The sequence below is a fragment of the Zonotrichia leucophrys genome, chromosome 13 (genome assembly GCF_028769735.1).
Source record: "Zonotrichia leucophrys gambelii isolate GWCS_2022_RI chromosome 13, RI_Zleu_2.0, whole genome shotgun sequence".
In the NCBI taxonomy this organism is placed as follows: Eukaryota; Metazoa; Chordata; class Aves; order Passeriformes; family Passerellidae; genus Zonotrichia; species Zonotrichia leucophrys.
Genome location: NC_088183.1, coordinates 6,626,688 through 6,647,433, shown reverse-complemented (window position 1 = coordinate 6,647,433; position 20,746 = coordinate 6,626,688). Strand labels below are relative to the sequence as shown.

At 50.5% G+C, this 20,746-nt stretch overlaps 1 protein-coding gene across 3 annotated transcripts; it reads right to left on the bottom strand.

The window, feature by feature from the left end:
• Nucleotides 1–70: 70 nt before the first annotated feature.
• CSF1R (colony stimulating factor 1 receptor) lies at nt 71–20,612 on the bottom strand. Of its 3 annotated transcripts, XM_064724624.1 has the most exons (22): nt 20,343–20,612; nt 19,711–19,918; nt 15,120–15,365; nt 14,080–14,364; nt 13,263–13,399; nt 12,438–12,597; nt 11,407–11,596; nt 10,327–10,442; nt 9,593–9,713; nt 8,620–8,810; nt 7,910–8,022; nt 6,407–6,533; nt 5,822–5,926; nt 5,383–5,493; nt 5,067–5,229; nt 4,447–4,547; nt 4,188–4,303; nt 3,332–3,454; nt 3,101–3,212; nt 2,708–2,807; nt 2,064–2,169; nt 71–1,620 (listed from the first exon to the last, which is right to left on the bottom strand). In XM_064724624.1, exons 2-22 carry the CDS (start codon nt 19,757–19,759, stop codon nt 1,489–1,491), a joined length of 2,904 nt encoding a protein of 967 aa, XP_064580694.1. In that variant the 5' UTR covers nt 19,760–19,918; nt 20,343–20,612; the 3' UTR covers nt 71–1,488. The 3 variants fall into 3 exon arrangements, with proteins under 3 accessions (XP_064580694.1, XP_064580695.1, XP_064580693.1); XM_064724625.1 differs by lacking the exon at nt 20,343–20,612 and having other exon boundaries at nt 4,447–4,529; nt 19,711–20,210; XM_064724623.1 differs by lacking the exon at nt 20,343–20,612 and having other exon boundaries at nt 19,711–20,205.
• Nucleotides 20,613–20,746: the final 134 nt, after the last annotated feature.

Here is a 20,746-nt window from a genome sequence, read left to right as displayed (position 1 = left end):
GACTTGTCAGATGTTCCATTATCACAACTGAAATTGCATTCCATTATATCCATGCACAGGGACTACTTCAGAGCTTTAAAACCTTGCTTTTAATTGGTTTTTGTGTTACACAAGAATGAGTGGTTTTGAGAACTGGTACTGAGGAACAGAGTTGCAGGGTGAATGGGTAGGCCAGTGCATCACCCCTGCTCTGAGCTGTTCCCCTCTGAGAACAGTCCTTAGAGCCCTAGGAGAGACTCATTTTGTTAAACATATTTTATTTTTTATAATGCTGACAGAGTTACGTTAGCTTTTCATTTAGTAAGGAAGAATGAAGCACTTGGTGTTAGCATAAAACCAGGTTTAATAGAATCAGAAATGGCCCACAGTGAAATTGCTCAGAGTGTGACAAAGGCCACCTGCAGTGCAGTTGTAGTTTCCCTGAGCCCTGTCAGTTTGCAGTTTCCCTGTACCTGGAATAGAAATCCTTTACCCACCGAGTCAGGTGAAGCTGAGAAGGTTCTTTAGCTACTTCTGGTAGGTGCACAGGACTGGGTGGCCAGGGCAGTAGTAACACTGAGCAAGAGCTAGCTGAGAAATAGGTTGAAGTGTATTAGGCCCTAGCTTATGAAAAAAAATCACCTCAGCTGTACTATTAAAAGTACATTAAGGAAATTTAGTACAAGTCTGTCATAGTGACAAAGGCAGTGATTGCTACATGCTCAGTAACTCAGAAATTCTGTAGGATATGTGTAATGCTGATCATTTCTAGACCTCTTTAAGCTGCCATTCTTTCCTGGATTGGGGTTGTGTTCAGGGCTCTCATGGAAGAGCACTGTTTCTGCTGTCTTTTACCTGAGAAAGCTGTCCTGTCCTGTTAGTGAGGCACAAGTTCACATAACCCTGGGGTTGGCTCTGTGGCTCACTTCACCCAAACACTCCCTGCAGAAGCATCAGCTGCAGAGAGGTGGATTGCACAAGGAAGTGTAGGGTTAATGCATATTTAATGCTATGTAGAAGCTTTACCTATTTCTAAACACTGCAATGTCCAGGGTCAGACTGACAAAGGGAAGAGAGCAGAACCATCAAAAAAAGGGAGTGTGTGGAGTAGTTCCAGTGCTAAGACATATTTCAAGATGTTCTTATAAAACTCAAGGGTTCAGTAATGTGAGTGACACAACTGGAAATATCTTCCTTGGCTGTGACTAGTATTTTTTAAAAAACCACAAAACCCAAACTCCCACAGCCTTCTCTGGGGCATGGGGAGGTGGCTGCTGGGGACCTCTGTGTACGTTGTAGAGATGGAGCCTGTTACCATCCTGACAGCTCTATGCTGTGTGTGAGATAAGACTCAGGGACCCCAAGGTGTCTTTGCTCTCCTTTTGGTGAGAGAGTCCGTAACACCCACACTTCAGCAAGCACAGAGAAGGCCAAAGCAGAAGGTGTCTGTGTCCTAGGGTGAGCTCTGTGGAGCCAGGACAAGGATCAGCCCCAGGGTGAAGGTCCCACCTAACAGAACTGGTAGTTGTTGCCCTTGAGCAGTGGCTGCCCACTCTCCTCTTGCTCGCAGGACTCCTCACAGCAGCCAGAGGTGTCACAGCCACTGTCTTCCTCTGCACTGGAGGGGAGGTTGGTGTAGTCCTTGAAAGAAAAGGAAGAAACACAACACCCTGAGTGTGTTTTGGTCCCTTTGATGTCTGACACCTGTTCCCATGCAGGTGAGCAGCTGGGGATGTGCACACTCTGCATTACCACTCTTTGCTGTGCCCACGGGGCAGGGCTCACAGCGAGGGCAGGCATGTGCCTGTGCTTTTGTGGCCAGCTGGTCCTGAGAGAATGCACAGCAGGTCCAGGGGAATGGGGCAGTGCATGAATGCCTGTCACATTGAGGTTTCTGCCAAGAAGCTGTGCTTCCTTCTGCAGCCCTCTTTGACTTAACCCTTCAGCTGGATGCCTCTCTGCACTTCCCACCAACACTACACTGCTCCCATCAGCTTATGGTAGGAGATATCACACAAAATGTGTCCAGAGGCTGTGTTCATATAGGGGGAAAGATCCTCCCCCTTCTCTCCAGAGGTCCTCACCTGCTCCTTATGCACCTCCAGCTCTTTCTGGATGAAGCAGCTGATCTGGTCGAAGGTGGGTCTCCGTGTGGGCTCCAGGCTCCAGCACGCCTGCATGATGCTGTACCTGCAGGGCCACACAGGGACAGGGAGGTGGCATGGTGCTGCTGGAGGGATCTGCAACCCCAGGCTTTCCCTGCAGCACTCTGCATGTCAGGGACACAGAACTGAGCAGTCCCTTCTTCCAAAAAACCCATGGTGAGTGCAGTGCTCCAGGGAATGGTGAGCACTGGAGTGGATGGAGCAAACTAATCAACAAGAAGCTTTATGCCATCAAGACTTCAGGCTTACTCTCATTACCTCCTGTAGCCTACTCAGGCTTGTCTTCTCATAACCCTAGACTCAAAAGAAGCTAACTAAAAAAAGAAGAAAACCCCACCAAGTTCAGGAATGTAGATAGATAATGTGAGTGTTCCCATCCTCCTGTCCCCAAACAGGAGATGCTGGATAGAAGGAGCAGGCTGGTAGGGATCCATGCTTAACCCCAAGGCAGACACCTGGGAGAGCAGGCAGAGCTGTGGACAAGGTCCCTGTGCCTTGTCCCCTGTCCCTACCTGTTGCCAGACCCCTGTCACTGCTGTGTGAATCTCAGTGCATCCACTCACATTTCCAAGGGAGCAAAGTCAGGCCTGGCCATCTGGTATCCCTGCTTCACCATGCTGTAGAACTTGCTGTTCACCACCATGCCAGGATAGGGGCTCTTCCCTGTGACAGAAAAAGGAGCAGAGGTGGCTCTCAGACCACAGGGTTCAACACTCCAGCCTTGAGGGGTGGGAAGAGGCAGCCTGGAGCATCATCAGGGAGGTCTGAGTTAGAGGAAATGGTGTGGGATTCTTTGTTTTGAATGGTCCCTCTGGAAACATAACACAGTGTTTTACAGCCCTGATAAACCTAGATTTTTGTCAACCTTCCTCCTTTCTTGGAAATTTTTCTGCAGATACATTAGGGCAGTAGTGAGCCACAGAAAACAAAAGGGGTTTGCAAGCTTGCTTTCTTACCAAGGGAGAAGATCTCCCAGAGCAGGATGCCATAAGACCACACATCACTCTGCACTGTGTAAATGCAGTCAAAGATGCTCTCTGGGGCCATCCATTTCACGGGCAGGCGGGCCTGGAAGAGCAGAGAATCCTGCAGACTGGGACAAGCTGGCAGCTTATGCTACACCCTGTCTGTCCTTTCCAGCCCCTCCTACCCTTGTGCCTTCTCTTGTGCCCATTTCAATTACTTACATTGCCTTTTACAACATAGTTGGAGTCATTCATGATGTCCCGGGCCAGGCCAAAGTCACAGATCTTGGCTACCCGTCCATCTGATATGAGCACATTCCTGGCTGCTAGGTCACGGTGGATGCACTGGGGACAAGAGACCACAACTGAGATCCAGACACTGGCCCCCAGCAGTCCCAAAAAATTCCCTACAGCCTGGACCTGCCACCAAAACAATGCTTGTAGGGGCAAGGGAAGCATGTACTGCTTGAAGAGCCCCATCTGAGACACCATGTCAACTCTGTGTTTGTAGCTCTCTTTCAATCACTTCATTTGCAGTGTTAAGACATTATGCCATGTCATGCTCTGTTCTTTAATCACTCATGGGGCTGTCATCTTCCCCACAAGGGGAAGGTCAGAACCAGGGGCTGTTTACACTGTCCTCATCCCTGAAACAGTCACAGGGTGACTGTCACACTCTGAGCCAGCTCTGGCAGTCAGATCAACAGCCACTTTCAGTTCCTTGTCCCTGGGGTAGCAGGGACACTGCCAAAGTGAGAAAACTTCAAAACAAAGCTCCTGACCTCGTGTAAAAGCAGGGGAGAAACTGTTGAGACCAGCATGATGCACAGCCCTGAGTTCCCCCTGTAACACTGCCCTCCATGCAAGGGCTCTGGACAGAACACCAGACACCAGGGCCCAGCCTGTCTGAACCCAACAGACACAGCAGAGGCCCATGTGAAGCAGCAGCTTGCTTGAGCTTGGCATCCCCACCCAAAGACATGCCAAGCCTTCTGCAGCCAGGATGGGTGGCTCCCGCTTGGCTGGACTGGTGTTGCCCCCTTGGTGTGCTGGCAACAGTGTTCCTCTTGGCACTCACGTTCTTTGATGCCAGGAATGCCATGCCCTGGGCCACCTGGCTGGAGAACTGCAGCAGGTCAGAGAGATTGAGGGGACGGAGATCCTCCCTGGCTTCATCTTCCTCCGAGCTTCTCCCTGAAATTCAAAGCAGAGATTTAGATTTGCTGCAAAGCTGGTGAGTAATGCCAACTGTGGCATGTCATGGTTTCCAGAGCAAAACCAGACAGGATGGCCAAAAGAAAGAAATCACAAATGACAGAAATGAGCCTTTGACTCACCCCTGACTTGCGCAGAATCTGATGCTGCTGAAGATGATGATGATGACACAGGCCTCATTTCAACATAAGTTTCCAAACCCTGGCTGGAAAAGCCACTGTCACTGAGTAAGAAGCAGCAGAGAGGGGGGCAGGCTGTTAGAACCCTGCAACAGCACCTTCTGTCCTGCTCCATATCCACCAGGAGCAGAAACCAAAATATCTGCCCCCAGAAGGTGACTTAAGCAGGGGCTTGAGGGCAAAGGCAAACTAGAAACTGATAGAGAGGGGACCTGGGCCCCTTTTTTAAGGGTAATGGGGAGCAGTCAGCTCCATCCTACCAAATGCATGTGCCCAATAGTGCAAGAAACCAAAAGGTTTTGTTTCTGAATTGTGGAAGGTCAGACAGGGCTGAAACCTGCATTTATTGTGGGATATTCAATGACTGCTATCAAAGTCCTTGAAAAACTTGGAATTATAACCAGGTCTGAATACATGCAACCCCTGTGGCTTTTACATCCTGATATCCTGCCTGTCCCCAGGCAGGATTTGATCTCTCCCCAGCACAGTGCTCCTCACACTTCTCCCAGTGAGTGCCCAGCCCTGTGCTGCTCAGCCCTGCAGGGCCCGGGCTCTGCTCCTACCTGCGGATGTATTTTTTCTCTAGCTCAATGTTCTTGTAATCAGCAGCACTGTCCAAAGAGGTGTCCAGGGCAGAATCCTGGATAATTATGGATTCAGTCTTCTTCCTGAGGAAGTTCAGCAGGTCTCCATAGCGACAGTACTCGGTGATGACAAGGATTGGGCCTGGGAGAGCAGCAGAGAGGGTCCGTTAAGGAATGCTGTTGCTGTGCCCTGCCCTGAGGATTGCTTTCCCTGGGAGGGCAGCAGAACCCACACAGCTCATCAGCTCAGCTGTGCCTAGAGGAGGGGCCCTGTCAGGGGGCTGGGGGATCCTACCTCCACAGGTGCATGCCCCCAGCAGGTTAACAATGTTCTCGTGGTGCCCCAAGTGACTCATGATCTTCAGCTCAGACATGAGGGCCTCCTGCTCATCCCTGTCTGCTGATGCTGTGGGGTGAGAGAAGCACTGTGTGAAGGAGTGAGGGAGGGACAAGGAGGAGGTTAAGGGAGAGGACAGAAAAAGGTGTAGACAGAGTTATGGAACAAAAGGAGGAAACACACTTAGAGTGAAAACTATGTCCTCTAACTGTGCCTCTGGCCTCCCCTGTCCACAAAAAAGGCAGTAGTGTGATTCCAGCATCTGGTACTTGGCACAGAAACAACTTCAAAAAGTAGCTGCTGCAGCCAGTGAGCACCAACATGTGGTGAACACACTCTACATCCTGCCCAGAGGAGCTTGGGGGATTTCAGCCCTTGCAAGTTGCTCTGTGCTCACACTTTAGCATCTTCACAGCCACTTTGAGCACCGAGTCTTCTTTGCCCAGCCCAAAAGCTGTGGCTTCCACCACTTTTCCAAAGGCTCCTGCTCCAAGAGTTTTTCCTGCAGAGAGAAAAAAAATGGACTTTTAAGACATTTGATAGAGCAAGATTGAGCAGCTGTCCTGCACGCAGCCTGCACATGAGGAGCATGTCTGGTGGAAGGGGATCCCTGCTGGGGACACATCCCTTAGTCAGGAGCTGGCAAACATCTGTGGGGAGCTCTACACTGAGCAACGGTGGTGTGAAAGAGGCCATCTCCAAACTTTGCCTCACCAAGGCTGTGCCTTAGGAATGACCCCACGTGCAAGAGGAGGGACATGACACCTGCAGCCCTCCTTGGAGCAAAGGGGGGACAGGCAGGCTACACCCTGCCACTTGCCATCCCATGTGGAAGAGAGCAGCAAGGGCTGGTTAAGGATGCTGCTGGAATGTCTGGATGCAGCTTTGGATATCCCCCAGAGCTTTGGCTCTGACTCTTGAAGCATTTCAGCTCTCTGATGAGCTTCATGCCACCAGGGAAGCAGCAGGGAAGGTTTCTTACCAAACTGGAGGTTGTTCCTTGGAAACTCCCACTTTTCATTGTATGGCAGCTGGGTGGGATCAATGAAGATGTAATTATTGCCCTCACAGGCCTCGATGATCTTCCACCTCACCTGGTACTTGGGTTTCTGCAAGGAAGGGGCTCCAGTCACTCAGTGTTCCCCAAGCTGGGAGGGAACAGGGAAGATACAGGTTTCAGCCCATCAAATATCTTTTGGATCTGGGCTGAGTGAGAGAGGCTTTTTCAGGACAGCCTGGACTCTTTGCAGTTATGGAGAGGTCATCACCTGTGACTGAGGCAGGCTCTCCTGCCACTGGAAGCAGCCTGTTGCCATCATTTGGGATGGCAGAGCTGGGAGATCCAGCCTGTCCCACCAGGGCAGTGGCTGACAGTGCCCAGCTGGGGCTGGAGGGAGATGTCCCCACTGTGTCTCCTTCCTTGGACCCCTGCTTGCTGAGCACAGCACAACAGTGGGGCTGGCCCACCCCCACTTCCTTACAGGGGTAAAACAAAAAAGGAGAAAGAGAAGTAAGAATTTCTCTTTTCCAAGAATGTCATGGCAGAAGTAAGAGGGCAAGGCAGAGCAGCAGAGCTGGAGTCCTTGAGCAGAGAAGGCTGGGACTTGTCTGAGATAGGTAACCATGTTATTTATAGACATGCTCTGCTTCTCTTGGGCTTGCAAGCCCTTCCAAAAACCTATTTATTTCAGACCTGTGCTTCCACATTGATCCGTCTTTGTCTGTCTCTGGACCGCTGTCCAAAGGCAGCTCTGCCTGCTGAGCTGTGGGTGCTTGTCTGAGAGAGGGCTCTGATGGATCTTCTGACAACCAGCACCAGAACTTTGCTGCAAAATCTTCAGCCTTGATAGGCTGTCAAAGGAAGGGTGCCAAAAGGGAGAGATGAAAAACAGGAGATTTTCACCCACTGATGAGGCAGAGGTGGCTACTGATTGGTTCAGTTTGTGGAAAAAACAGAGAAGGAATCCAAATGCTGGAAATGAGCCTTGCAGAGAAAATGGGGCAAGTTCTTATATAAAAATAGTGACCAAGTCTTCCTGGAAACAAACGTCTTCTAACACCATCCTGTTTCTCCATAAAAACAGTTTTTTATAAAGCAGTGAGCAGAATAAAAAGTAGATGCAAACTGCAAACCACTCCTTTTTTTCTCCCTGAATTCAGTCCATGGCTTTGTGGGTAACAGAGCAAAACCAGCTGCAGCTGACAGCACAGACTGAGCACCTTCTTCTGGCACCAAACAATAACCACACTGACCTGTGGGCTGCAAGGCTGAAGGAGCAGGGCAGGGGAGGTTTTAACACACTGGGTTGGGTGCATGAGCTTGGCCCTGCAGCAGGAAACTGCAGATGGAATCTGGGAGGCAAGGGAGGTGAAGGAGGCAGCTTGCCTGGTCCCTCCAAGCTGGATGGTCCCTGGCCTGGCTGCCAGCAGAGGCTGTGTGCCCCTGAGGCTGGGCAGCCCTCACAGCCTGAACACGGAATCTCACCTGGTTGTACTTGTAGAGCAGGAAGAGGAGGAGGAGGAGCAGCAGCACCAATGCCCCAATGCAGGTGGAGAGAACAGGGCTGAAGAGCTTGTTTGGAAGGGCCACGATACTCCCTGGAAGAGGAAAAAGAAGGAGAATGAGTAAACGCTCAGTTCAATCCCAACTCTGGGAGCATTTTGCCCAGCTATTCACTTTGGATTCCTCTGTATGCCACACACCCAGCACTGCTCTCAGTACACCCTTTTGGGAGCTGCTGGGAGCTGAGGGAAGGTCTTGATGCCAAACTCTAGGCTGGAATGCTTCTCTTCATACCCTCCAATTTCCACACAAACAGCATCAGATGCAGGTCAGACAGAGCAAGAGCAAGACCAAGATCTGTGTTGCAAGAACAGCCCCACCAAAAGATGCAGCCCCTGAATTTTCATGGGCTGAGAAGCTGATGGATGCTCCATGCCCTGGAGCTGAGTGCTGCACTTATAAGATGCTCATGGTGTGGTTCAGCCTTTGGCTCCAGGATATAACCCAGCCAGAAATTCCCACAGGCCTCTCAGGACTGGCAAATGCCAAAGCCTCACACCTATGAGGGTAAAGGGCTTGTGCAATCTGCCCCAGCTCTCTTGCCAGACAGTGGGGATATAATACATAAAGGATGTAATCTCCAAGCCCCCAGATCCTCCCCCACTCTGCCCAGCTGATGGTTTGTATCTTACTGGTGATGGTGAAGGAGTGGAACATGTCAGAGGCGTTCCCTTCCGCATTAATGGCCACGCAGCAGAAGGTGAAATTGTCACCCAGCTCCTCGAAGAGGATGCTGCTCTCCACCTCCACCTCTTGGAAGGGCAACACATTCACCACCTGGGGTCTGGAGTCATTGCTTATCAGTCTGTAGTCCTCGCTGTACCTGCAGGGATGGCAAGAGGGGACAGTGAGGGCTGCTCTGCAGCACAGCAGCTCACAGCTGGGGAAGGTGGGGGGCTGTGTCAGAATAGAGAGGAGACACAGGGAATTAGGCTTGCAGCTCTGTGAGATGTGTTACTCTATGCCCAATTAAAGATCTCCCCCTGAATACAGGAGTATTTTTCTCTCCCTTACTTCAGCCCATGGATTTGTGGGGACCAGAGCAAAACCAGGGGTTTTGTGGGGACCAGCAAAACTCATGGCTCTGCTTATACAGAGCCATGAGTGCCTTTATGTGGCTCAGCACTCATATTTAACACTTTATGTGTTCTGCCATCAGTCCCTTCAGTGGGGCTGGTCCTGAGACACAACAGGCAGCTGCAGTTGCTTCCCATGACTCTGTAGGTCAGTAAACCCTTGCTCTGCAGAGCCTCAGACCTGTGGAAGTCCCAAAAAGATGACTGGGCCAGCCAGGATGTACCTCTACAGCAACATACACCAGGGCACCTCTCCAAACGATCCATATATTCCCTGAAAAATCTTGGGGAGAGGATGAATCACAGGCAGACAATCTCTTCAAGCTCAGGACTTTAGGAACAGAAAGTGCTCCCTCTTCTCAGGCAGACCCCAAGAGCCTCTTTTTCCAGCACAGCAGCATCCCTGCTGCTGTTACTGGGCAGGATTGCTGTATTGCCTGCCCAGGAGCCCACGTGGTGCTGCTGCTCAGTCAATGCCAGGCAGGGCAGGGGCACAGCTTGCAGGGCTCAGTGCCCTGGGCTGCCTCACCTGTCAGAGTGCACGGGGCACTGGTACCACTCGATGCGTGGGGCAGGGTACCCGATGGCCACGCACTGCAGCAGGCTGGAGTCCTCAGCTGGCACCTTGATCTTGCAGACCCTTGGAGAAGCTGTTGGGGAAGCCACAGAAACAGTGAATGCTGTGACCAGAGGAAGAGCACATCCCCCATGCTCTGGTTTCCTTTCCATGCATGCAACAATAAACCAGAGGAACCCCTGTGCTACACACAGGCAGCTTTGGGCTGGGTCTGTGTGTCCTGTGGGCGCTGAGCTGGAAGCAGCCTGGTGTGACCGTGCTCACAGGGATCTGACTCCATGTTTCAGAAGGTTTGGTTTATTATTTTATGATATATATTGTATTAAAACTATACTAAAAGAATAGAAGAAAGGATTTCATCAGAACGCTAGCTAAGGATAGAAAAAGAAAGAATGAATAACAAAGGCTTCTGTTGCGGACGGAGAGCCAGCTGACTGTGATTGGCCATTAATTAGAAACAACCAACGTGGGCCAATCACAGATGCACCTGTTGCATTCCACAGCAGCAGATAACCATTGTTTACCTTTTGTTCCTGAGGCCTCTCAGCTTCTCAGGAGGAAAAATCCTAAGGAAAGGATTTTCCATAAAAGATATTTGTGACACCCTGGTACCCCAAACAACTATTTTTTCCAACTGGTAAGCAGTCCCAGAGGCAAGCAGGGTGAAAGAATGGACAAGCACTTACATTTCAGAGAGATGCTGAAGGTAACTGACTCATTGGCCGCACTGTGGGAGGCATAAAAGGTGTAGAGGCCTCCCTCTCCCTCCTTCAGGCGTTTCAGGGAGAGTGTGTTGTTGTACCTGCTCACAGAGAGGAACACTGTGAGGAGCACACAGGCCTTGCTCAGTGAGATGCTGCTGCTTCCTGTGCTCTGGAACACTTCCAGCACTGATCCCAGCCCATCAGGGAACCTGCCAGTTGCTTCTGTGGGGGAACTAGGGAGGAACTGATCTTCCTCAGGGGAAATACCTTTTGCCACCAAGAGCACTTCAGCACTTCTGAAAGGCTACAGGTGGGTGAATGCTCAGAAATAATTTAACATCTAAATCATTGCCTTTCAAGGGTCAGGGGATGCTGGTTCTCCTGCCTTTGGCAAAATGAGGTTCTCCATGAAGTTGTGCTCCCTAGTGCCACTCCCTTCTGCCCCCAGCTGATTGCTCAGCCCCCAGTGCAAGAAAGAGTTCACCCTAAAGCCATAATTTTGCCAAGTGGCACAGTTCCTCTTCTGGATTGTTTTTTGTTTTTAAGAAAATGAAAGGGGAATTGCCCAAAACCCCAACAAATGGAATTATTTTCTTCCCCTTGGTCTCAGTTGGCTGCAGGCTTTGGAAGAGCAGATCTGTTAGAACTCTGTTAGAACATATTCACATAACAATATGTTCCCAGTGCCTCTCAGTGCACACTCTTTCAACCTCAGAGCAGGGGATAGGTCCAAGGATCAGTGAGGAAATTAAGGTTTTTGTACTATTCATCCACTCCTGCAATTTCTTCTGGCAAGGAGAGTGCAGAATTGAACAAGCAGATCACAAACGTGATACTGACTCCCACAAGGCTTTCTAAGGAGAAGGCCACCAAGTTAGAGAAGGGTGGTGTCCTCCTTGATCACACTGTGGTTTGCTAATAATACTGGAAAGAGAAAACAGAAATGCAGAACAGTTTCCCTCTTTAAAACCAGAGAGTTTTCTGTAGAATGGGGCCTGCCTGTTTCAAGGAAAGCTCTCTTGGAAACATGCCATAGAAGGGTAGAAGACAAAGAGCACGTACCAGTTGTTTCCAGAGATCATTTCACCCTCGAATATGGTGGGTTTAGAGTGCTTCAAGGGATTCCTGTGTTCCCAGGCCCAGTGGAGAAGTTTTGGGTAAGCCTTAATGTGAACCTGCAGCTCCACATTGTCTCCCAGAGCCACCTCCAGGCTGGTGGCTTGCCCTGGGGTCAGGTGCACGTAACCTCTCTCTGCAGGGTGGAGGAGAGCATGACTGTCAGCAGGCACATCCAGAGACCTGGAATAACCCTACACCAGCCCCATAAATGGATCATTATTGGAAAGAGCAGCCTCAGCTGGGAGACTGCAGGAGGAAATGAAACATTACACAGGTTATGTTCCCAAAGGAGTGCTCTTAAATTATTTCTTTGCCATGGCACTTTCTGAGGAGAGCTAGGAAATCTTAGTGAAGTCTCTGAGGAATGAAGTTGTACATGCTGTATCCTAGGAAGTGACAAGGCTAAACAGTATCTCCTAATTGTTTAGAAAATACAGGCCCTTTAGCTAAAATCCTGGCTTCTCTCTAGGAGATAACAGACAGAGCCTTCTTCCTGAGCTGTGGCTTTGGACCATCAGCAAACTCCAGCCTGTGAGCTGTAGGGATGAATTTTCCATCTTGAGATACAAACAAGTGTGTAACAGACCTGAATCCCCTTTGGTGGATCTGTGGCTGGAAGAGACCAGATCCATACTCTGCTCATGTGGCTCACCCTTCCTTCTAACCAGCCTTTCCTGGTCTGCCAGCACAACCTTGCCCACTCCCTTTTTACTGTTTCAAAGTTGTTTATAAATGCACTGAGAAGAGCACTATGATTTTTCATCCAGAGCCCAAAGCATGTCCTCTGGCCCCTCCAGATATGAAGGGAACACCAGTTCCTTTCTTAGCAGCTCCATAGTTCCCATGTAAGCCCTGGGGCACAAGTGAGAATAATGCTTTCAACAACAAATCTAGGAAGAGAATGGAGGTAGAAGCAGCAAATACTCCAGGCTGCACATGATTCAGCCCTACTAGGCTTTTGGGGAAGGACTCACCTACTACCTGAAGCATTGTTGAGGCATTCTTGGATCCTACTGAATTGTTAGCTATGCAGATGTACTTGCCACTGTCCTCCATGGTCACAGCTGCAATGGACAGGGTGTCACTGATGAAGTAGTTATCATTTTCAAAGTCAGACCTTTTAGTTCTGTTGACCTGTCAGGCAGAGAGCAGGGAACAGCACACATTGGGAGGGCAGAACAAACACATCTCACCTGCTCAGGGCTAGAGAGCTCATCCCTGAGAGCAACCTGTGTGCAGACCCAGAGGCACATTAACCCCAAGGATCCAGGGCAGATATTGCACAGCAGTCAGGTTATAGCTATTGCCAGCCTTCTGACTGCAACCTGGCCTTACACTGTGTGATCCAAACATACCTTGTGTGTGGTTTCACCTCCTTAATAAAGGCATCAGTTATAATAAGGACTTCTAGCAAACCTCATCTAACCATCTAGCAGTTAGAGGTCAGCATTATAGATTCCTTTTCTTCAGACATATCTTTTCTCTGGAGAACTCTGTCCTGAAAATGCTTGCTGCTTTATAAGCCCTGGCAGGGCTGGGAGAAGAAATGTTGCTTTAATAGGTACTGTGGCTCCTGTCCAATAAACTCAGCTGAAATCACACATTCTCATCCATTGCAGACTGTTTTGACAACAGGCAGGTGTTTCTTTATCCTGTGTCATCCCAAAGAAAGGATATTCAAATTTCTACAGCTTGACTAGCTGCATTGGTTGGGCGGTTCAAGGTTTTGCTGTGGCTCTGGGCAGTCTTTACCACCCTGTGTCTCCCATTTTCCAGGAAAGCCCCACACTCCAGCTTACTTTCTTTGCTGCTGTGTCCCATCTGATGTCATACTTGTGGGAAGGAGCAATCACCCTGCAGGTGACTTGGAAAGGTTCTCCCACGATCCGCACATGGTCCGCAGGGTCCATCTCCACATAGACAGGCTTCTCCAGTGCTGCACAAAGGCAAGTAGGGAAAGATCCATGTCAGCTTGTCCAGTGAGCCCAAGTGCTCTGGGGACTGCCCAGGACCTGGCTACCTTGGGTGGTGAGGCACAGATTGCCCAGAGGAGTTGTGGAGGCCCCATCCTCAAGTGTTCAAGGCCAGGTTAGGTGGGAGCTGAACAATCTGATCTAGCAGGTTGGAACTAGATGATTTTCAAAGTCTCTTCCCACCCAAACTATTTTATTACTCTATTCTATGATTCTACCTCCTCCTTTCCATCCTCTTTACCCCCTGCCTTCCCTTTCTAGACATCACCACTCCCTTTTGAGCACGTGTCTGTGGGAAGAAGTACAGGGAGGGAGAGCACAGCAGTCAGGACTGTGGGTTGAAAGGGAAGGAGAAGCTTCTGCCATGGTTACAGATGGAGCATCAGGGCCTGAGAACTTGCAGAACTTTGGACAGATTGGTGGACATTTTTGTCTGGTCTGTGACAGCGCCTGCAAAGATTTGAAGACTGCTGAACCCATGCAAACCCATCTCAAGGAACCAAATTGCCAGAGGCTGATGGAATTTGGCCTCCATTAAACAACCTTTTGAAACTGCAGGTTCAGAAGGTCTTTCCCTAACTATCTACTGTGCCCAGCTTAGCTATTTGTGGCCCTTAGGACAGCAACAACCCCTGTTCTTTACCTTCTTCCACAACCAGTCTTATTCTTGGTGAATTATTTATTTTTCCATTTATCTGTGCTTGGCATCGGTAAGGGCCCTTATGCTTGGTCTGCACATTGTAGAGTGTTATTCCTCTCTCAGCACTGAAGGAGTAGTTGGTCCCAGGTAGGAGAGGAGAGGCATCATCCCTTATCAGAGTCACACTGGATCCGTACTCGGGAGCCGTGATGAAACAGGGGAAATCAACATTCCCACCTTTGATCCCCCAGATCCGGAAAGAGGGGGTGTACCACGTGTTATTAGGGTCTGCAGAGGAGACAGGACAGCCTTGTGAGAGGGGTCAGAAAATGCACTGAAGTGAGAAACACATTCCAGCAAGGCAAGCCTCCAGCACTGCTGCCCAGTGGGAGTTCGATGCTGGGGCAGCCCTGCTCAGCCTGCCTGACTCAGCCTCCAAACACTCACATGACAAACCCAGCTCCAGCTGAGGCATCTGAGGGGATCACAGCAACCAGCTCACTAATGGCCATGGATAAGAGAGGCTGAAAAGTATGTATACCTCTAATTAAACTTTTCACCGTGGTGAAAGTTTTACTTGTGAGATCTCCGGCTTCCCTGCTCAGGGCAGCACTTGTGGTACAAGGGAAGGGGTGAAGTCAAGTGGTAGAGCTACCACAGCACAGCTTCTTTTGAGATAAATGAATATTTGGGGTTCAGGTCATGTTGAGAGGATGTAATTCATGTGAGTCTCTCCCTTATCTGAGGTACTGGCAATAGAGTTCTCTGATTTTCTCGCTGCTCATTACAACACTGAACAGACTGTTTTTCAGGAAGGGAAGCCACAGCAGAAGGAGGGAGAGATCCACATATACATGAGATGTAGTTCTATACTTTATCCCAGTGCTTTAACCATGGGCCCCATTTTGTGTGGCTCCACCAGGAGCCTGCACTGCTCCCCAGGCACACACACACAAAAACACAGCACAAAGCACCTGTGCAGGGCTCCCTGCAGGGAGGCTCCTCTGCCAGTGGCTGTGGGAAGAGACAAGCAGGGTTATTACCTCTCACAAACAGGTGGATGGCCGCAATGCCCTTGTCACTGCTGTTGACATAAGCACAGCTATAGGTGCCTGTGTTCCTGTAAGTGGCATTGGGAATGCTGAGGGTGCTGCTGGTGTGGTTTCTGAATGTAACCTCTTTGCTATTCCATGCAACTTCAGACTCTCCTGAGCAGCGCAAGAGGACTGGATCACCCGTGTTGACAACCAGAGCAGGGAGGTCAGGTGTGATCACTGGAGATGCTGAGCCTGCAAGGGAAAGAGAGAGTGAGAATGCAAAAATGACCCCTAAAGATCCTCTGTTGGAGTTCACACTGCTGAGAATGGAGTAGCTCAGCACCAGGAAAAGGCTGAGCTTGGGATTCAGACAGGCTTTTTGGCTCACATCACTCCACCATTCTCTGTCCCACCAGACACATATGGCCTGATACTCCAAGGAAAGAATTTCAGGGAAGAAACACCACCCTCCACACTTCCCTGCCATTTGAACATTTAGACAACTGGGACAGGAAAAGCAATCATCTGGGGCTGATTAGGGCAAATGCCAGTTTGGCAATTGTTCCTGCTGATTTTTTGCCTCTTCTTACAATAGTTTTCCTTTTGTGGCAGAGCTGGAGCTGCTCTATGGACTGGGTTAGCCCATAGCATCATTTGGGGGAGTTAAAGCCAAGTTTGGTGCATGGGGCTCTTTGCTGCATTGGTGCTGAGATGAGCTAGAACAGACCTGGAAGGCTCCTGCAGAGCAGGTCAGTGCATATAATTTGGCTTTTTGTTGCCAAGTACTGGATTTTGAAGGACACCCCCTCGTGTGTGTATCACGGAGTCACACACAACAAAGCGTTATGAAATGACACAGCATTATTATTCCTATTTGGGAGAGGAAACTGAGGCATGGAAAACCTAAAGAGCTGATGACAGCCCATAGCTGCATTTGTTCATACAGCACACCAATCCTGCAGACAGAAGCATCACAACCAGCCAGAGTTCTGAAGCATCTCTGCTTTGAAGATGCCTGCTCTGCTGGCTGAAGAAAGGGGAACCAGGGTCCTACTCCAGCCTTAGTGTCAGAGGGAAATATTTTTTCCCAGTTTTGCCCTGTCAGCGAGTTCTTTGAGTCACCTCCTATATTTAGGGTGGGGGGAAGTGCAAAATGAATCAGTGGCACAGGGCTGGGGAAGAAGTGGTGCAGCCACCCCGCTCCAGGCCCTCAGGGAGGACAGGAAACACATTGCAAATGGCTATCTGTGCCTGGGGGGCTCTGCACCCCCTCCCAGCCCCTGTCCAGGCCTATTCTCCCACTTCTGCTTTCCTTCCCAGTCGCTCACCCAACCTCACATTTAAAGGGACACACACCCTCATTCAAATAATACTAACCATAAAGGGAGCTGTGCAATTATCAATTCATTGCTCTGCAGGCAGTGATCCCCTGCCATGGACACTGGCCCTGTAAGAGCCAGCAGAGCACAGCCCCATCCTCACCCACCCCTGATCACAGCTCTTTAGGGGAGGAAGGCAATGCCCAGGGTACAGATGTGTGTGCTGGGCTGCCAGCTGTGCTCAGGGCTGTGCTCTCCAGAGCCCAAGGAGCAGCATTTAAGCCATCCTGGGCTGATGACTCCCTCCATGCAACAAAGGGCTGAGAAGACCCTGGAGAGCGTTGCTGGTGTGTGTCAATGACACAGTGGCCATGGGGAAGCTCAGACAAGGCATAGATTAAGGAGAAGCAGAGAAGAAGGATCTTTGGAGCATGGAAAATTTGACATTTTATCTCCCTGCTCCCCTTTTTTTTTTTTTTAATACTTTTATCTTTCTGTGGAAAGAGGAGAAGCCCAGAGTGGAGAAAAACATATCCCAGAATAATTTGCAAAGCTACATTTTCCACATATCTGAGGCAAAACATTCCTCCCTTTTTGCTAAGCTGTGTTTTCTAGTGGGGTTTGATATTTCTGTTGCTTTAACTCTTTGTCACTGGATCCTTTTCCTTCACCTACTCTCTGCTTTGGCTATCCATCCACATCCAGGGCTTTGGCACCATTTCATAGGACTCTTTTTGCAGGAGGACAAGGAAAGAAAACAAAACAAACAGGAGTCATCTCACTGTGCATCTTTGTTGTCACCAGCTCACAGGTACTACAGAAGTGCTGGGGCCAGAAAAGGCTCTGGGCAGGTGCTCTCCAGAACAGTGAGGAAAAAGCCTTCATGCTGTCACTAGAGCCTCACATCCACACTGGAAGCACCACACAGGTGGAGCAAGGGCAGACAAGACAGAGACACCAAATGCAGGAGAAGGCGAGCTGCAGGTCACCGAGCACCCACTCCTTCATGTGTGCTGGGGATGAGTCAGAGCAGTGGGTCCTTTTCCAGAATGGGGAAGCAGGGCTGCTGGGGGAGGCTCTGTCCCTGCTGACCACTGTGCAATCTTGCACGAAGCCCAAGGATGTCTCTGTTCTGCTCTCCAGCAGCTTCCGCAGCGCTGCCAGTAACTGCTGGCCAGAGGTTTTACCACACTTGGGTTGTGTAACCATGACCTCTCCTCACAGCTGCAGACTGTCCCTGCCTCTCCCATGCCAGCCAAAACACTGCTTTCCTCTGCTGGGCATTTGGTGAGGAAGAAGTGAAGGCTGGTATGACAGAAGTGCCCAGGATCCTTACCACAGGAGCCAGCCACCAGGAATTTTAGTTAATTCTGGGGAGTAACTAGGCTAAGCTCTGGTCCTAAGAGGCATCTATACCAGACCTGAGCTCCCTTTGTCCCACCCTCAGAGACAGCAAGGAAAAGTTTGATTTCTGAGGGCCCCAGAGTCACCTACAGTATCTGGATGGAGAAAAGTGTGCTCATCACAGCTCTGCTTGGGGCTTCTACCTCAGAGGTTTAGGTTACCCACAATAAGAAAACAAACCTACCAGGAATACATCTCAAGATGGCCAAGAACACAGATACAAGATGATCAGGTTTAAAACATTTCCTCTGCTTGATCTGAGCCCCTTACCCTCCCTCAGCAAGAGCCCAGATCACAACAATCACATTACATCAGCCCTGGGTGCTCACAGAAGATGCCCTTGCAATCCAAGAGGCAGGAGAAGGAAGTCGGGCTCTGGCTCCAGCTGGAGGCTGTTGCTTTGTAGAACCTTGGCCTGGTGCATCTCTGTGCTGCAAATGGCCAGCAGTGCTGGTACCCACACAAATGTGTGTCCTACAGCCTGGCATGGCAGACAGTGCCTCATGAAAGTGTCACAGCTCATGATCTGGCACTGGCCAGTGGCTCAGGGAACCTTTGGGGAGATCCTAAAAGCTGTTATGATCTCTCACAGATCTGCATTAAACCTGCCTAGTCCCTATTATTGTAAAATCCACAAGAAATTAAAAACCCTGAAGCCTTCACAACCCAGTTCCCAGCACAGCAGACCTAGAAAATGATGCTCAACATGTTGCAAATGTCACTTGAAGTGAAACAACAAGTGAGGGGGATGCAGATGTCTTGGGCTGAGAAGATGAGCGCTGCAGTGGCCCAAGAAGGATTCCCTGCCTGTTGCATGCTAAATGCTGTCCCCACCACAGTCTCACTGTGTACCCAAGCATGCTCAAAAGGAATATTTGGTGAGTGCCACACAGGACCTGAGAGGTTCCCTGCACTTCAAAACGCAATATGAGTAATACTGGTTTCCACCTCTTTGGTTGTAAACCTCAAAACAGGCTTAGAGACTCTTTTTTGAGGTTGGTGGGTTGTCACTTCTTGGCCATCTCTGCAGCCTCAAAGGCATGTTCACCTTTCCCTTCTTGGCTGGCTGAGTTGTTTCCATCCATCCTGGCTCTACAGCCCTGCAAACCAGCAATCCTCAGACACTCCAGCTGGGCATGAGGTGCTTTGGAAGGTGCCAGTGCAGCTGATATTCCCAACCCCTCCACCTGCAGACCAAACATTTCCAGCTTCTTCCCCATTTGAGCAAAGAGTTATTTTAGAAAGAGCTTCCCTCAGGACACAGTTTCTGCTGAACCATTCCTTCATCTTAAACCCTGTCCAGACCCAAAGAGGGGAAGTTTCCCATTCCTATCTCCCCAAGGCTCTCCTATGCTTTGTGCACCTCTCCATCCTCCTTGGCCTTGCCTTGGCAGGGCTGCAGGCAGCCAAGAGCAAGCCAGGCTCTAGAGCCAACACAGACCAGCAACACACCTTCTTTCCAGCCCTGCCCTCCCTCTCTAACTGCAGCCAGCTCTGGATGACCTTCAGAAAGCTGCTACAGCCAAGCCTGCACTGAATTCCAGCGCTGGTGTCTCTTCCCTGCAGTGCCACAGAGCACACACCTTCTGCCCAGCCATGCCAAGGGTCCTTGAACCTGCTCACAGCAGTGCCCACTCCATGCAGCAGCAAACAGGGACCATCCCAGCCCACAGCAGCCTTTTGGGACACAGGCCAGCTTCACCCTCCACCTGCAGGAGCTGCCAGGTCTCTGTGAGTCCAGCTCCAGCATATCCCCATCTCCACCAAGGCCTCCTCAGCAGAGAAGGAATGGAGCGCTCGCACCAGACACCCAGAAAACCCTCACCACATCCCACAGCTCCCCTGGAGGGACCTGGGCCTTTGGGAGTACTCACCATGCCAGAAGTCAGCTGTGGTGAGCAGCAGGAGGAGAGCAGGCCCCATGTCCCCAGGCCTGGGGTGTCCCCAGGTGTCCCCAGCGCGGAGCCGGTGCTGCTGCAGGATCCTCTCCAGCAGCGTGTGCCTCTTCTCGTGGGCACCGTCCCCAGCACTCCCCTCTCAGGAGCTTCTCCTTTCTGGGCTGACCACAAGTTAACAAATTCCCTATTTTGTTTGTTTTTGAAACAGGGGGAAAAAAACCAGGCCGTGCCTTGTCACGTCACCAGTGACAACGCCATGGCAGAGGTGGGGCCATGTGCACGCCCTGCTGCAGGGTCCCCTCAGATCCCAGAGTCGCTCATCCCCACACTGGCAGGGGCCACTGCACCATGCTGGGGTTTGGGAGAATCCTGGTGTTCTCTGGCTTCTACCACTCCAACCCAAGGGACATTTATACACTTTTGCCTTGCATGGGGACACAAAGTGTCCCCACACTTGCAGGCAGTGGATTCCATTTTAGTTCAGCAGAACAAGTCTCATCTCAGGCCCAGTACTGGCTTTGGGACCTGAGGACCCTCAGAGGACATGGCAGACTCCTTACAACAGGCCCACAAAGGCAATTCAGCCAGGGCAGCTGGTGGGAAAATACCTGTGAAGATGCCAAATTATTTTATGTCACCCAAAAATGTGATCCCTGGTGCAGAGAAGGGTCCTGTGGCCACGCAGGATCACCCCCAAGGCCCATGCCAGCTTCACCACCTCCCTGGCAGGGAGGCTGTTGTGGTCCATCATGCAGACCCCTTCTGGTATCGGGGTACAGGGGGACCCCTGCTCTTTCCTGTCCCCATAACCTCCAGCTCTGGGGCTCAGAGTGACCCTGACACCACAAGGCAGCCGCAGGGCTCAAGCACAGACCCTTCCTCCCCCAGAGCCCGTCCTGCCCTGCTGGTGGGGAGGCTGCTGGGAGCTGTTCTGTAATTAGGAGCCTGGCAGGCACCTTGAGGTGGTAATTAAACTAATTAGCTAGTTAGCAGTGTTGGTAATTAAGAAATC

Bases quoted from the DNA above. Each gene is read 5' to 3' on its own strand.
- CSF1R (XM_064724624.1), bottom strand. From the start codon at position 19,759: ATGGGGCCTGCTCTCCTCCTGCTGCTCACCACAGCTGACTTCTGGCAT. The intron at 10,443-11,406 runs GTACGTGCTCTT...CTCTGTGAGCAG, and splicing joins ATGATCTCTGGAAACAACTG to GTACAACAACACACTCTCCC. The intron at 5,927-6,406 runs GTAAGAAACCTT...TTCTCTCTGCAG, and splicing joins AAGGAACAACCTCCAGTTTG to GAAAAACTCTTGGAGCAGGA.